Source organism: Diplotaxodon limnothrissa, linkage group LG3 (assembly GCF_057381915.1).
Source record: "Diplotaxodon limnothrissa isolate DT_005_m linkage group LG3, D_limnothrissa_male_GT1.1, whole genome shotgun sequence".
In the NCBI taxonomy this organism is placed as follows: domain Eukaryota; kingdom Metazoa; phylum Chordata; class Actinopteri; order Cichliformes; family Cichlidae; genus Diplotaxodon; species Diplotaxodon limnothrissa.
In genome coordinates, this window is record NC_140598.1 from 13,924,263 (window position 1) to 13,937,275 (window position 13,013).

At 41.8% G+C, this 13,013-nt stretch overlaps 3 protein-coding genes across 4 annotated transcripts in view; all 3 read right to left on the reverse strand.

Moving 5' to 3' along the window:
- LOC146634600 (protein NLRC3-like) overlaps positions 1-13,013 on the reverse strand; it is a 720,577-nt gene that overhangs the window by 384,667 nt on the left and 322,897 nt on the right. For both annotated transcript variants that reach the window (XM_085377952.1, XM_085377961.1), the window contains one exon: positions 10,328-10,504. In XM_085377952.1, the coding sequence (XP_085234078.1) occupies positions 10,328-10,504 (177 nt within the window). The remainder of the gene's footprint in view (positions 1-10,327; positions 10,505-13,013) is intronic.
- LOC146634610 (protein NLRC3-like) overlaps positions 1-13,013 on the reverse strand; it is a 218,654-nt gene that overhangs the window by 53,590 nt on the left and 152,051 nt on the right. The window lies entirely within an intron of this gene.
- The window catches only part of LOC146634613 (protein NLRC3-like), a 152,276-nt gene continuing 152,050 nt past the window's right edge, over positions 12,788-13,013 (reverse strand). The window contains exon 7 of the mRNA XM_085378076.1: positions 12,788-12,965. Within this exon, the coding sequence (XP_085234202.1) occupies positions 12,788-12,965 (178 nt within the window). The remainder of the gene's footprint in view (positions 12,966-13,013) is intronic.

Here is a 13,013-nt window from a genome sequence, read left to right on the forward strand (position 1 = left end):
CGGCTGATCCCACGCACCCAATGCAAAGCTTCTTCAAGCTGCTGCCGTCGGGGAGGAGACTGCGGAGTCTCCAGGCCAGGACCAGCAGACTGAAGGACAGCTTCATCCATCAGGCTGTCAGGAAGCTTAACTCCCTCCCGATTCTGCCCCCTCTCCCCTCTCTCCTCCACGGTCTCACTGAACTCTGTCACACACACACAAACACACACACTCTCTGACTCACTCACTGGCCTGCACCAGTTACCAGTCACTTTGTGGAGCATTGGACTGCCATTACCTCATAAGACTTTGTTGTTACACTTTCTCTTACCGTACATTACCAAATCTCCATTTGCACTATCTGCCTATTTGCACTACTCTGCCTGGTTTACACTCAATGTCACTTACCCATTATATTGTATATTATATAGCTTTCTTGTTATATGTAAAATTGTATTTATTTAAATTTTTACTTTTTAATTATTTTACTTGCATTTTTAATCACTTTTATATTTAAATATATTTAAATGTTCATTTGCTATTTATCTAGGGATTGAGAGTAACGCAATTTCTATTCTCTGTATGTCCTGTACATGTGGCAGAATCGACAAATAAAGTTGACTTTGACTTGACTTTGACTTTGAGAATAGACATCAGAGCCTTAAACAGGCTGACGTCTGCTAAATGGGTCAAACTGGGCAGAAAGTCTACAAACACATAACATCCTTATAGAATATGATGTAACACTATAGATCAACTTAGCTCAGAATATATAAAGCAAATAAACAATCACAGCAATATGATGCAACAAACACAGCAGCTACTGATCCAAAATACTCAAAGCTTCATAGAACTGAAACAAACATTTATTTTTAGCTCCATTCTGCTGCTGATACAGACTTTAGGTTTCTGAACATTAAACTTGTTGCTGCCTTTCATAGTGTGTAACTTGAAGGCCCTGAGTACTTTCTCCCACACTGAAAACACTGGGATGACAACATTATTTGAACATTACCTAATAAGACTGATTCAGCACAGACAGTTATGTTAAACTTTCCTAGCAGTCCTTCACAAACAGGGAACAGTCTGTCTATTCTCTCCATCTGTCAGCTGCTGCTGGCTCTTCCTCCTCCTCTTCCTCACACACTGCTGAGTTTGTCCTGGTGGATCATCAGGGCTGCAAAGCCTCACAGATGATGTGCAGCAGTGGCTCCCTCAGTCTGTCCTCACTCTGGACACTTGCAGTCGTCACACATGGAAATCAAATGTGTGATAAGCTGCAGGATTCAAACACAAGTGTGACTTATAAACACATGTTCATACTTTTATTCCACAATCAGAGAGAAAGAAACAGAGAGAGAGTGCAGGACCATAGCTGGAAAATTGTTTGCCAGCAGACGCTGCGCCAGCCTCAAACAGCACCTGTACACGCGTGGGAGTGGCCATCTGCTCCATGGCAACGCATTCATATAGACTATGCTGGCCCATTTATGGACCAAATGTTCCAGGTTGTGGTTGATGCCCACTCAAAGTGGCCAGAAATCTTCCCCGTAAAGCAAGCAACAGCTGCCAGCACGATCAATAGTCTTTGGTCACCGTTTGCACGCACAGGTCCGCCACAACAGCTCGTAAGTGACAATGGTCATCAGTTTACTGGAGAGGAGTTCCAGTGTTTCCTTAGGAGTAACGGCATACGACATATCACTTCAGCTCCCCATCATCCTGCAACAAAGCTGAACCAGCCAGTCGCACAGAGGGGAAACCGCTACAACAGAAAATTGACAATTTTTTTACTGTCTTACCACTCATGCAACAACTGGACACACACCTGCAATGCTCTTCATGGGATGAGATCTGAGATCACATCTAGATTTGCTGAAACCAGACATTCGCAAGGATGTCCAAGATAAACAGTCTTCCATGGTGGAAGCAACAAGAAACAAAACCAGGTTCTTCAATGTTGGACAAAGAGTTCTCGCCAGAGACTACAGAGACCCAAGTCAGAAATGGCATTCTGGCACGATTCGTTCACGGACCGGACCGCTGATATACACCATAAATGTTGGAGCCAACTTAGTCTGGCGTAGACATGTTGATCAGATTCTAGATGCAGAATGTCACGTGGTTCCAGAGCAACCTGAGAGGACACATCTACACCTCAAGATTCAGAAGAGTTTGCCCTCGCTTCACCACCTGAGGTTCAGGGTTTACGTGAAACCACCAATGTTCAAACACCTGAACTTTCCACACAGAGCACTATGGACTCTGACCAAACAGGCAGACGTTACCCTGAGAGAAATCGCAGAGCACCTCAGAGACTGAACTTATAGGTTTCCAGTTCATTTTGTAAGGAAAGCAGTTAAAATGTTTAAGAGGAAACAACCTACCTCTATGTTGTAAATCACTGAATAGGTGTCATATTTCAGTTTAAGTACAATCTTATGCTTATGCATAAGCTTATGCTAGACGAGTCCAGAAGTACAGAAACCTTGTGTACAGCGTTGGAGATGAAGTTCTTCTCTTGAACATGAAACGTGGAAGGAAGGGAGGAAGACTTGATCCAGATTTTTCAGGTCCCTACACCATTCAAGACATCGCTGGCAAATGTGTGAGATTAAAAAACACAGAAGGAGCAACTTTAAGAAATCACTACAGCATTGACCATATCAAGCCATACAGAAGAAGCCACCATGTAAATATCAGTGACAATTAAAAATACCCAACTCGCAGTCAGACAGTGAACAGCAGCACAGACCTGAAGATGCCCCCCTGCCATCCTACTGCTAACCCTCAGTGCCAGCAAAGTCCAGAGGATTCATTATGCACCCAAAACGGCTGACACAAGGAGTTTAATTGTGTTCCAGGACCAGAAACGCGTGAACAAGAACTTCCCTCCCAGAAACAAAGCTTAGAAGATGAAGGTGACATAGTGAACAACTCTTTTTGACCAGTTGGTCATTTGTTGCCAGTTTGGCGTTGCAACTTAATTGACTGTTGCATGACTTTGTTTGCATTTTGAAGTCTTCAACTCATATTGGATATAAAGAAACATGCAACATGCACTGAGCTTGTGGAAGTCTGGAAATGGATCTGCCTGTCAGTAATTTTCTATTTTGCCCACCCGCTGTACCTTTCCTATTTCTCTGCGTGTAAATGCATGCCTATTGTATTGACTTTTTTCCTGTTGTGGCCCGTTGGCCTTTACCAAGCTTATCCACTACAAATCTCATGCATGCCTGAGCTAACTTATCATATTTTTCTTTTAGTAAAGAGGCTATGGCGTGCAAAGGATACTGGGCGCTTGGAGGCAGCTGTTGGACCATACAAGTTATTGGATTCCTCTTTTCGAACACTGCAGGGGTCACGGTGGTTTCTGATGAGGTAAGAGAACTTATCATTATTGAGTCTGATTTCGAGGTTCTGCTCCTTCTGAAGCATTTGCAGTGCAGAGACCATTAATAGTTTAAAATGTGCGGGTAGGTCGGGGGGTTTATATAGCAAAACTCTGATAAGGTTTCACCCATTCACTTCAACAGGAAAAAATGTTATCAACCACAACACAGATGTTGTGACATCTGTGACATCATAATACCCAGTTTCAGTATATGCAGAAAGAACCTTTATCAGCAATTCTATTCCTTTAGATGTTTTTGTGTACAGCACTCAAGCAGTTACTTCAAAAATTGTTGCTGTTGTTGTATAAACTCAGATTTTTCAAAACAGGTCATTGATGCATATCTGCACCGTGTTATTGACAGACGAAAGGTAAGTAAGAAATGTCATTTACCTACTAATTTTAAAATTAAATTAAAAAAAACCTATTTACTGTTCTCTAACATTTTTGTATACTTGTGCAGAATGCTGCACACCTGCTCTGTTCAGTAGTTGCAAGCTCGTTGTTTTCTGGGCAGTTCAGATGCCTCAACAAGGTATGTTGAAAGCTCAGAAGTGGTCCAAACAGTTGACTCCTTTCTGTTGCTGAGGAAAGAGTTCGGTTCCTTTAAAGAAGACTATATTTGAAAACACCCTGAGACGCATGGTACCTAAGTAAATCCAAATTACTCTGCACTTCCAATCCCACAGATGAAGTTCCCAGTTGAAGACGTGGCTGTGCCCTGTGAACTTTGGTACACACTGGATTCTTGTGGTATGTGTTCATTTTGGTATTAATTTGCATAATTTGTTGTGAAGCAGTTTCTTGCACAAAGTGTTATTTTTAAATAAGTTTTCAGTGGCACAAACAATTGTAATTTTTAATTTAACTTTTTCTTTAGATTGTCAACATTTCTGCACAGAAAATACTGCTCATAGACCCCATGGGAATGAAGGTGTTTATGACAGGAAAATTCTGCGCAACTGGAGGTATGTATGATACTGAGGTGTTATTCTTAGATTAAAAAAAAAAAATCTTGTTTCATTACAAACACTTTTGTTCAACTAGGAATTTTCTGAGGATGAGAGGGCATGAAGACACCATGGAGTGGCAGTTACAGACTATGCAACACAACAAGCGACAGGATTCCAGCAGTTGTGGAGTTTTACTGTTAAAGGTAACCCTTATTCAAATGATTCAGTTTCTTGTTAGCTAGAATTAAGACTTTAAGTAAATTTAAGTGAAGTGAAAGTTATTTCGGTCAACAACAACAAAGATGATCATTTTACATAGAAGTACTTAATCATACAGTAACTGAAAAAGGAATAGGCTGAAACCTTGTGGCTTATAATTATCCTATCCTTTACCTAATTAAGACTTTACATTCTAATTATGATCAATCTCACAGTTTGCAGAACACTACCTTGATTTTGGAGAGGTCAGTGAGGTGTCAACCACTACAGAGCCAGTTGTGCTGGAGCGAATGCAGATAGCTTGCACCCTACTTGAAATCGAGGTAAGTCCAGTAAAGTCCTTATCACGTTAGTGCGTACTTCCAATTTAAATAGTGCTTTTCAAACAGCACAGTACAAATAGTGCTCTTCAAACACTTTCAGATAAGACCTTTCTCAAAGTCTAATTTAGACTAATTTTCCAGGAAGTATATTTGGAAAAAATGTACTATTATTTTTTAATTATTCAATAAATAATGTTTGATTAAAACCTAACTATGATTGTGTTTCAGGGAACGCTGAGGACTACTGCATTGTTTGCTCCATGTTAGATGCTAACGCTGACCGCAGCATGATTGAAATGGTAAAACAAAACAAAACAAAAGAAACACATAAGTCTTAGTATCATTACTTGCCAATCATAATTAAAATGTTGAGTAATAGTATTCACCAAACAGAATATGAGCCATTTATTTTTCCTTTCCAGGTGCAGTATGAATCTTGCCAAAGATGGGCACATTTTGCATGTGAAAAATATAAAGAGAGCAACCAAGAATATAAATGCCAAAAATGTAGCCAGAGTCAGACAGAGACTGTGCAGAGACTGTAGAAGGACAGAGCAGCAGCAGAGCAGTCCAGATACACTGATGATCCTCTGTCAGATCCAGAGGGACACACAGGGATGATGCTGGACTCTACATTGTGTCTGACAGTGGAGCTGTTCTCAGAGCAGTTCACTCTGCAGCACTGACAGTCATCTGCACTTCTTCTCATTCCTCTGTCAGTCACTGCTGGATGAAGCTCTCCTCTCCACCTCCCAGTAACATGGCCCAGTCAGAGCGTCTCTACACACAAGCTGCTGCTGCTTCAACCTCTCTGGATCATCAGGACACAGCTCCTCCTCTCTCAGCACACACACCGTCCTGTTTACCATCATCAGCTCCACCTGCAGAGAGAAGAAGGAAGAGCAGAGGAGATAAACGAGTGTTTCCAGAGACTCTTCATCAGCTGTCAGTCAGTGATGCAGCACATCCAGTATAAAGAGCAGCAGGGACTTCAGTGCTGGGACTGTACTAGGACTCATTGTTGCTTCACTTTTTCTAATCTTTGGATTTTTATTGAAGTTGATGAAAATGTTTTTCCCTCCTAGTTTGAGTTTGGACTTTCATTCATTAGAAGAACCTTGGTGTGTCCACTCTGAGCTCTGTAGGAACCCCAACAACAAGCCCAACAATCCAGATGGACGGTTCCAGCTGTTAACTGGAGGAATTCCATCCAAACATCTGCTCTCACTAAATTCTTCCTCACCTACAGACTGTGTTCTTCACTGCTTTAAACTTGGAAATGAATGCAGTCATTGGTCTGCGTGCTGCTTTGTTCAGAGAGCTGATTGGCTGTTGACAGTGTTTGATCAGAGCGTGTCAGCCGTTACTATGGTGACCATAAAGGTCAGAAACAGGAAGTGTTTGTGTCCAATCCTGAAGCCTGTCACCATTCTCCTCTCACAGCTTCACTGAGAAGCTGCAGCTTTACAGGAAACACTGGATCTTTGTTTCATACTGACTGTGTTTAGTACAATACTGGTGACAGCACCACCCACTCACTCCATCACTCTACTTACACCAGAGTCTCCAGTCTGTAGTCTGGACTCTGCTGAAGATCAGACAGCTGCTTCACATCTGGATCCTTCAGGTTGTTTCCCCACAGCTCCAGCTCTCTCAGATGGGAGGGGTTGGACTTCAGTGCTGCTGCCAGATAATCACAGCTGATCTCTGACAAACCACAGCTCCACAATCTGTATAAAGAATGAAAGATGTAAGTTTATTAGACAAAGTGTGAGCTTGAAATCATTCAGTGTTTCATCATCTGTTCAGAGCTGAAGAAGGTTCAGAATGTAGAAGTTTAGAAAATGGAAACTCCAAACAGCTGACAGAGTTCATACGCCTTTGTCAGGGTCAAATTCAAGCAAGACCATGTGAAAATTAAAACACATCATCCTAGGTGAACTTAAACACCTTTGTTCCCCTTTTGTTAAGACATAGAAAAGTACACCACACAAAAATACTGCAAAAGGAAACGGTCGCCTTATATACATAGTGTATAAACTCAAAATGCACATTTCACTTCAAATTAAGATTAAGGCTTTGAACAGATCACATAGTTCAGTTCAACATATAAGACTTTAAGAATGCACAAGCATCTACTTAAAATCTATTTAATTTATCATCCTTGATATTATTTTGTACAATTCCAATGTATTTTGTTCATCTCCCTTAAATAAACAGGCAGTCTTAAAGTATGAAATATTCATATACAAACACATATAAATGTGTGTACTGTCTCAGTGGCTGATAGTACCCCACAGGCCTCAGTGTGAGCTTGAAGACATTTATAATGTTTAAGTAGTTTAATGTGCAGGTGCTGACGATAAACACATTTTGAATGAAAGCCGGGGAACTTTGGTAGCACAGAAACAAGTGGCTATTCTTTGTGACTATATGGATCACTCACAATACCATTATTTCACACAAAGGCACCAAATTAATACTCAAAAAAGCTGCAGCAATACACACAAATATAAACAGTACTTGGTGACTGTTAAGTCTAATTGTTGAATGTTGCCATTGTGTTTCTTAAATTTGTACAGTCTTAGTTCAAGCAGTAGGATCAAAGCCATTCCTTTGATCCTGGCCACCTCTCCAACCACTCTGTGCTGGGGGAGGTTTTATTGTAGATACATCCTATCTGAAAGATCTGTTTCTTTTGATGTAAACTTCCTGGGTTTACGACCCTTTGGTCAGCAGGAGGTCTGACACACACACACACACACACACACACACACACACACACACACACACACTCTTACAGAAGTTCACACATATACATAAAATGCTTTGTCTTAGAACAAAGGGTGCGTGGCTTTGTTCTGACGTGTTTTGTGTGAACTGTCTCCCAATAAAAGGTAGCAGGAGGAGGTCAGATCTGTGGTCATTTTCGTGGTGGACACAGACGAGGCCTCCCTTTCGCAAATAATTGATCGATCGACTGTCTTGTTTTCTTCATGATGAATAAGTCTCTAGAATTAGCGGGGCTTGTGGAAACACAGACCCAACAGTGACAACTTTGCTTTTAGCCTTTAACCCTTCTTGACTACTTTTGATGTGGCCTCTATATTTTACCTTTAAAAACAGTTTATCTTGCCAATCTGTTATTTTCTCATTTTGACCAACTGTATCAGCACAATTTATCTAAATTCAGACAAAATTTAAAATACAAGTAGAAAGTGATATTTTGACTGTAAAAACCACACACATGTTTAACGAATCATCTTCATAACTTGAAATGCAAATAGAGATTGTACATTTTTAAAAATACGCACACGTTTTGCAAACAACAAAGTTATATGGTACTATTTACCAAAAAATGCAGCCAAGGCTCAGACGTTTTTCATATAATCATTTCAAACTATTTACAGAACAATCAGGTGTCAAACAATAGTTTGTGTCACTCTAACACATATGAGAACAGCACAGGGATAAACCTGCAGGTCTGACAGCAGGTGTGTCACTCAGCGTTTACACTGCAATCTGCCTTTGTTGGCTTTAAGGCAGCAACTGTGACGATCACTAGTAGAACTGACACACAAAACAAAACAACAGCTACACACTAAATACACAAGACAACAAACTAACTTGAGACCAAACACGGTAAACGTCACAAATCTCTCACGTATCAAAACTCTCTCTCTCTTTCGCTCACTCGCTCTCTCTTGCCGGTCACTCCTAAAACTTCCCCCTTTTGCTAAACAACCAAATGTCATGTTTCCATATCATTTTTGATTGGTCGACATGGTACATTTTCCCACCTATAGGGCTTTGGAGCGTGATGTCACGGGAGATGGGCCATGCCCCCTTCTGCCATGACAGTAGGCCAGCCAAAGGATACCATTTCAGCTATGGATCGTACGTGTTGTGTTGTCGGTTGCAACGTTAGATCACACGATCGTGAAGGCAAGAAGCTGGATAACGGGCTCTCTTTTCATCGTTTTCCATCCTGGAGGCAACGTGAGGGATCCCATGTATCCGATATTACTAAACAAAGACGTCAGGCTTGGATTGCAGCGGTGAGACGAGCGGATATCGAGTTCTCTGCAATCCCCAGCTTTTTGTTGGTTTGCTCACGGCATTTTCTTTCCGGGTGAGTTCTAAATTAATTCATATCACTCTTGAAAGGCTTTTAGTGTTATTTTCAACGTGCTGAGGTCATAGATAATGAGATAAAACATGCTAATGTGTGATGCTGCAGAACCACGTCATGTCGACTGAGTATCTTATGATTTGGCATTATTGCAGGCAAACCAGCATATGAAATGGATGTAACAAATCCAGACTGGGCACCAACACTGCACATGGGGCATGACGACATACCTGTATCAGACTCGGACCGGCACTCAAGGCGTACGCAACGGAAGCGAAAAAGAGCACCCATCGGAGGTAAACAACCCCCCCCCCCCCCCCCCCCCCCTCTAAAAACATACTAAATTGCTATCACTGTACACTAATCCGCACATAACTTCCAGATGAATCACACACCTGTCATTGGAATATTGGTGTACATTTACCTTATGTCTAATTTTATCTTACAGGCTTTCGTTATGCAGCTGCAGAGTCTGAAGGTGTGCCCCGTGCAGAAGTGATTGATGAAGATCTGACAGAAGACCAACAGCAAAATCACAATGTCATGGAGGCAGTGGACAGCAGTTGTGTTGGACAAGTGGAGGTTGAGGTACCAGCTGCAAATGTGGATATACTGAAGAAATGTAAACCTTTTAAAATGATGACAGATTACAAACTCTCAGCTGTGTCTGTAATCAAACCTCTGTAACTTTGCTTCACTTCAGCAGCATCAGCTCATGTTCACATGTTGATTCATGGTTTGCTTCAGTTTTTGATGGACTGCAGAATATTTTGAAGGTTATCTGCTATAAAAAGCCAGAACAGGAAAATCTGCTTCATGTGTTTCTGTTTGATCCTCAGTGACTTTGACACAAAGGCCTCTGCTGTGATGATCACACCTCTGATCAAGTCTCACAGTGTCAGCTTTGTTTTTATACATATGGATATGTGCTGATAAATGATCAGAGTTATAATATTTCCCACTGTCTGCTGTGTGCCGTGACCTTTGACCTGCTAAAGACAGTCAGCTGTGGATTATTCATTGTTGTGTCTGATACTTAGAACTGTGAGGAAGAACACTACACAGTTAATCAGGGTCCCCTCTCTCTGAATCAGGAAAGGTGGGCAGGCCGCGTGTGGGCCGCGGGCCATACGTTGAGTCTCACTGTTTGAAATGTGAACATTGTTCTGCTGCAGTCAATGGACTAAACCAGAGAAGAAGAAAACAGACTTTACCATGAAGATCCTCAGTGTGGATCAGTATAATATCAGCCTGATGTCTGCAGTTTAGTGTCAGCACAACTTTCACATCATATTCATCTCAGCACAACTAAAACATGCTGACTGACCTCAGAGTTTCAAGTCCACATCCTGGACTCTCCAGGAAACCACACAGATGCTTCACTCCTGAATCCTGCAGCTTGTAGTTGTCACTCAGGTCCAGCTGTCTCAGATGGGAGGGGTTGGACTTCAGTGCTGCTGCCAGATAATCACAGCTGATCTCTGACAAACCACAGCCCCTCAATCTGTATAAAGAATGAAAGATGTAAGTTTATTAGACAAAGTGTGAGCTTGAAATCATTCAGTGTTTCATCATCTGTTCAGAGCTGAAGAAGGTTCAGAATGTAGAAGTTTAGAAAATGGAAACTCCAAACAGCTGAAGCCAACAGGAAGCAGCTTCAAACAAACACAACAAGAGAAAAAACTCTGAATGTTTCACATTAAAGTCGTACATTTCTCATAAAAACAGGACAAAGACTTGAAAAAGTCGTGTTTTTCCTTCCAGGAACCACAAGGCTTCACTTTTAAAGGTGAAGTGTGAAAGAAATGGACATATTTGAAGTCCAACACCTTTTTCCAGTCACATTATTAAAGCAGACAAACTACAAGCTCATTTTCATTCCAACAAGTCATCTTCTGACCTGGACTAACAACACTGGTCTCTATGTGCAGCTGGCTGTGAGACCAGTGGTCAGGGAGCGTCTACAAAGTGCAACACTGAAAAAACATCACACACTCATTTGCTTCCATCATCCAACCTGAAGAGGAAACAGAGACACCTCCCCTTCAAAGTAAAAGCTGCTCCTTTTGGACACAGTATCAAAGAAAGTCTACAGTATAACATAGAAAAGACAGAACAAAGTTTTGGTTGTTTTTAAATTGTGCAGAAATGAAACTACACTAAGCTCAATTATGTGACTGACATTTCATCCCATGTCAGTTTGGCCTCATCCTGGGCCGGATTATCCAGCACACACTCTGACCACAGGCCCAGGGGCCACGCACAGCTGGGCTCCATCCAAGAGACAGCAAACAAACCAACACAATAATAAAAAGCACCATGTGATTGTTGGGTCTAAACTCAGACCCCGCTGTATCCAGGACTTATTCCCATGAAAGAAAAACAAGGCAACAGTGTTCGATCGATTTCTTGCGCAAGGGAGGCCCTTCCATCTGTGACCAGCACGTCGAAATGACCACAATGGTGGCCTCCTCTCGCTGCCTTTTATTGACAAACTTCAAACAATAGTTTACAAAACACCTCCCCTTGCAACCCCGTTTGGTTACATAGACAAGGACTGTATGTAAATGTATACACTGAGTGTGTGTGTGTGTGTGTGTGTGTGTGTGTGTGTGTGTGTGTGTGTGTGTGTGTGTGTGTGTGTGTGTCAGACCTCCTGCTGACCAAAGGGTCGTAAACCCAGGAAGTTTACATCAAAAGAAACAGATCTTTCAGATAGGATGTATCTACAATAAAACCTCCCCCAGCACAGAGTGGTTGGAGAGGTGGCCAGGATCAAAGGAATGGCTTTGATCCTACTGCTTGAACTAAGACTGTACAAATTTAAGAAACACAATGGCAACATTCAACAATTAGACTTAACAGTGATCTTCTTACATCTTCAAGACAAACATAGGAAAAACATGAGCATATTTGTTTCCTGATAAAATGATGTGACAGGTAGAACAGAGTAAAGTGGTGGTGTTACAGCCTTTCTCCCCTCTGCTGCCGAGGCTGTTAGTCTCTCCCAAACTCAGCTACAGGACTTCCAAATGAATGAAAGCAGCAGAAGTGGCTTTACAAATGAAAGAGGAAGAGGAGAAGAAGAGGAGAGGGAGGCCACCCTGACCATCACTCCAGCTGAAAACATCACACTTCCATTAAAGTTGGTGAGAAAATGTTGAGCAGGATGAGCTGCTGGCTAATCTGGAGGCTGTAGCAGCAGCTCACAGTCACAGTGGATTTCCACTCATGAAAAAGCTCTGGCTGCTTCATTTCTCATCTCATATCAGAGACTTTAATGCTTCACTGAAGCTGTACTGTGATGCTTCCATATTCCAGTAAGGCCTCCATAATGATTTCAGCTGTTCTGTACACACACTGTGTGCCCTGTATGGCTCAAAGTCTCTGCAGCCTGTTTTTATCTGCTATCATCAGATCTTCATCATCCTCATTCACATCCCTCACACACTCTACAGCCTCATCAGCACTGACTTCATCTTCACTGACTGATGGAGCACAACATGAACCTGTGGAGGCTGAAACACTGTCCTGTCAAACATCTCCCCGTCACCACTCCACTTCTGTCAGCCTTTAAATGAACCCTGCTCAAGTCTGTCACTTCTGTTTGGAGCCAAAAGGAAAAACTGTTGTTCAGTCGTTTGGAAAGACAACATTTCTGAAAGCACTCAAACTTCTTCACATTTGTCTTCAGACACATCCTGAACATTTAGGAACTAAAGAAAGTTTCAAACATCAATCAAAGACCTGAAATATAGAAAAACTACAACAGCCGCAGTCAGTGAACTCACCTCAGAGTCTCCAGTCGACAGTTTGGACTCTCCAGTCCAGCACACAGAAGCTTCATCCCTGAATCCTGCAGCTTGTTCCAACTCATGTCCAGCTCTGTCAGATGGGAGGGGTTGGACTTCAGAGCTGAGGCCACAACTTCACAGTGAGACTCTGAGAGTAGACAGTGAGTCAGTCTGTGATGATAGAAAATATAAAATGTGTTATTATAAAAGCAGAAAATC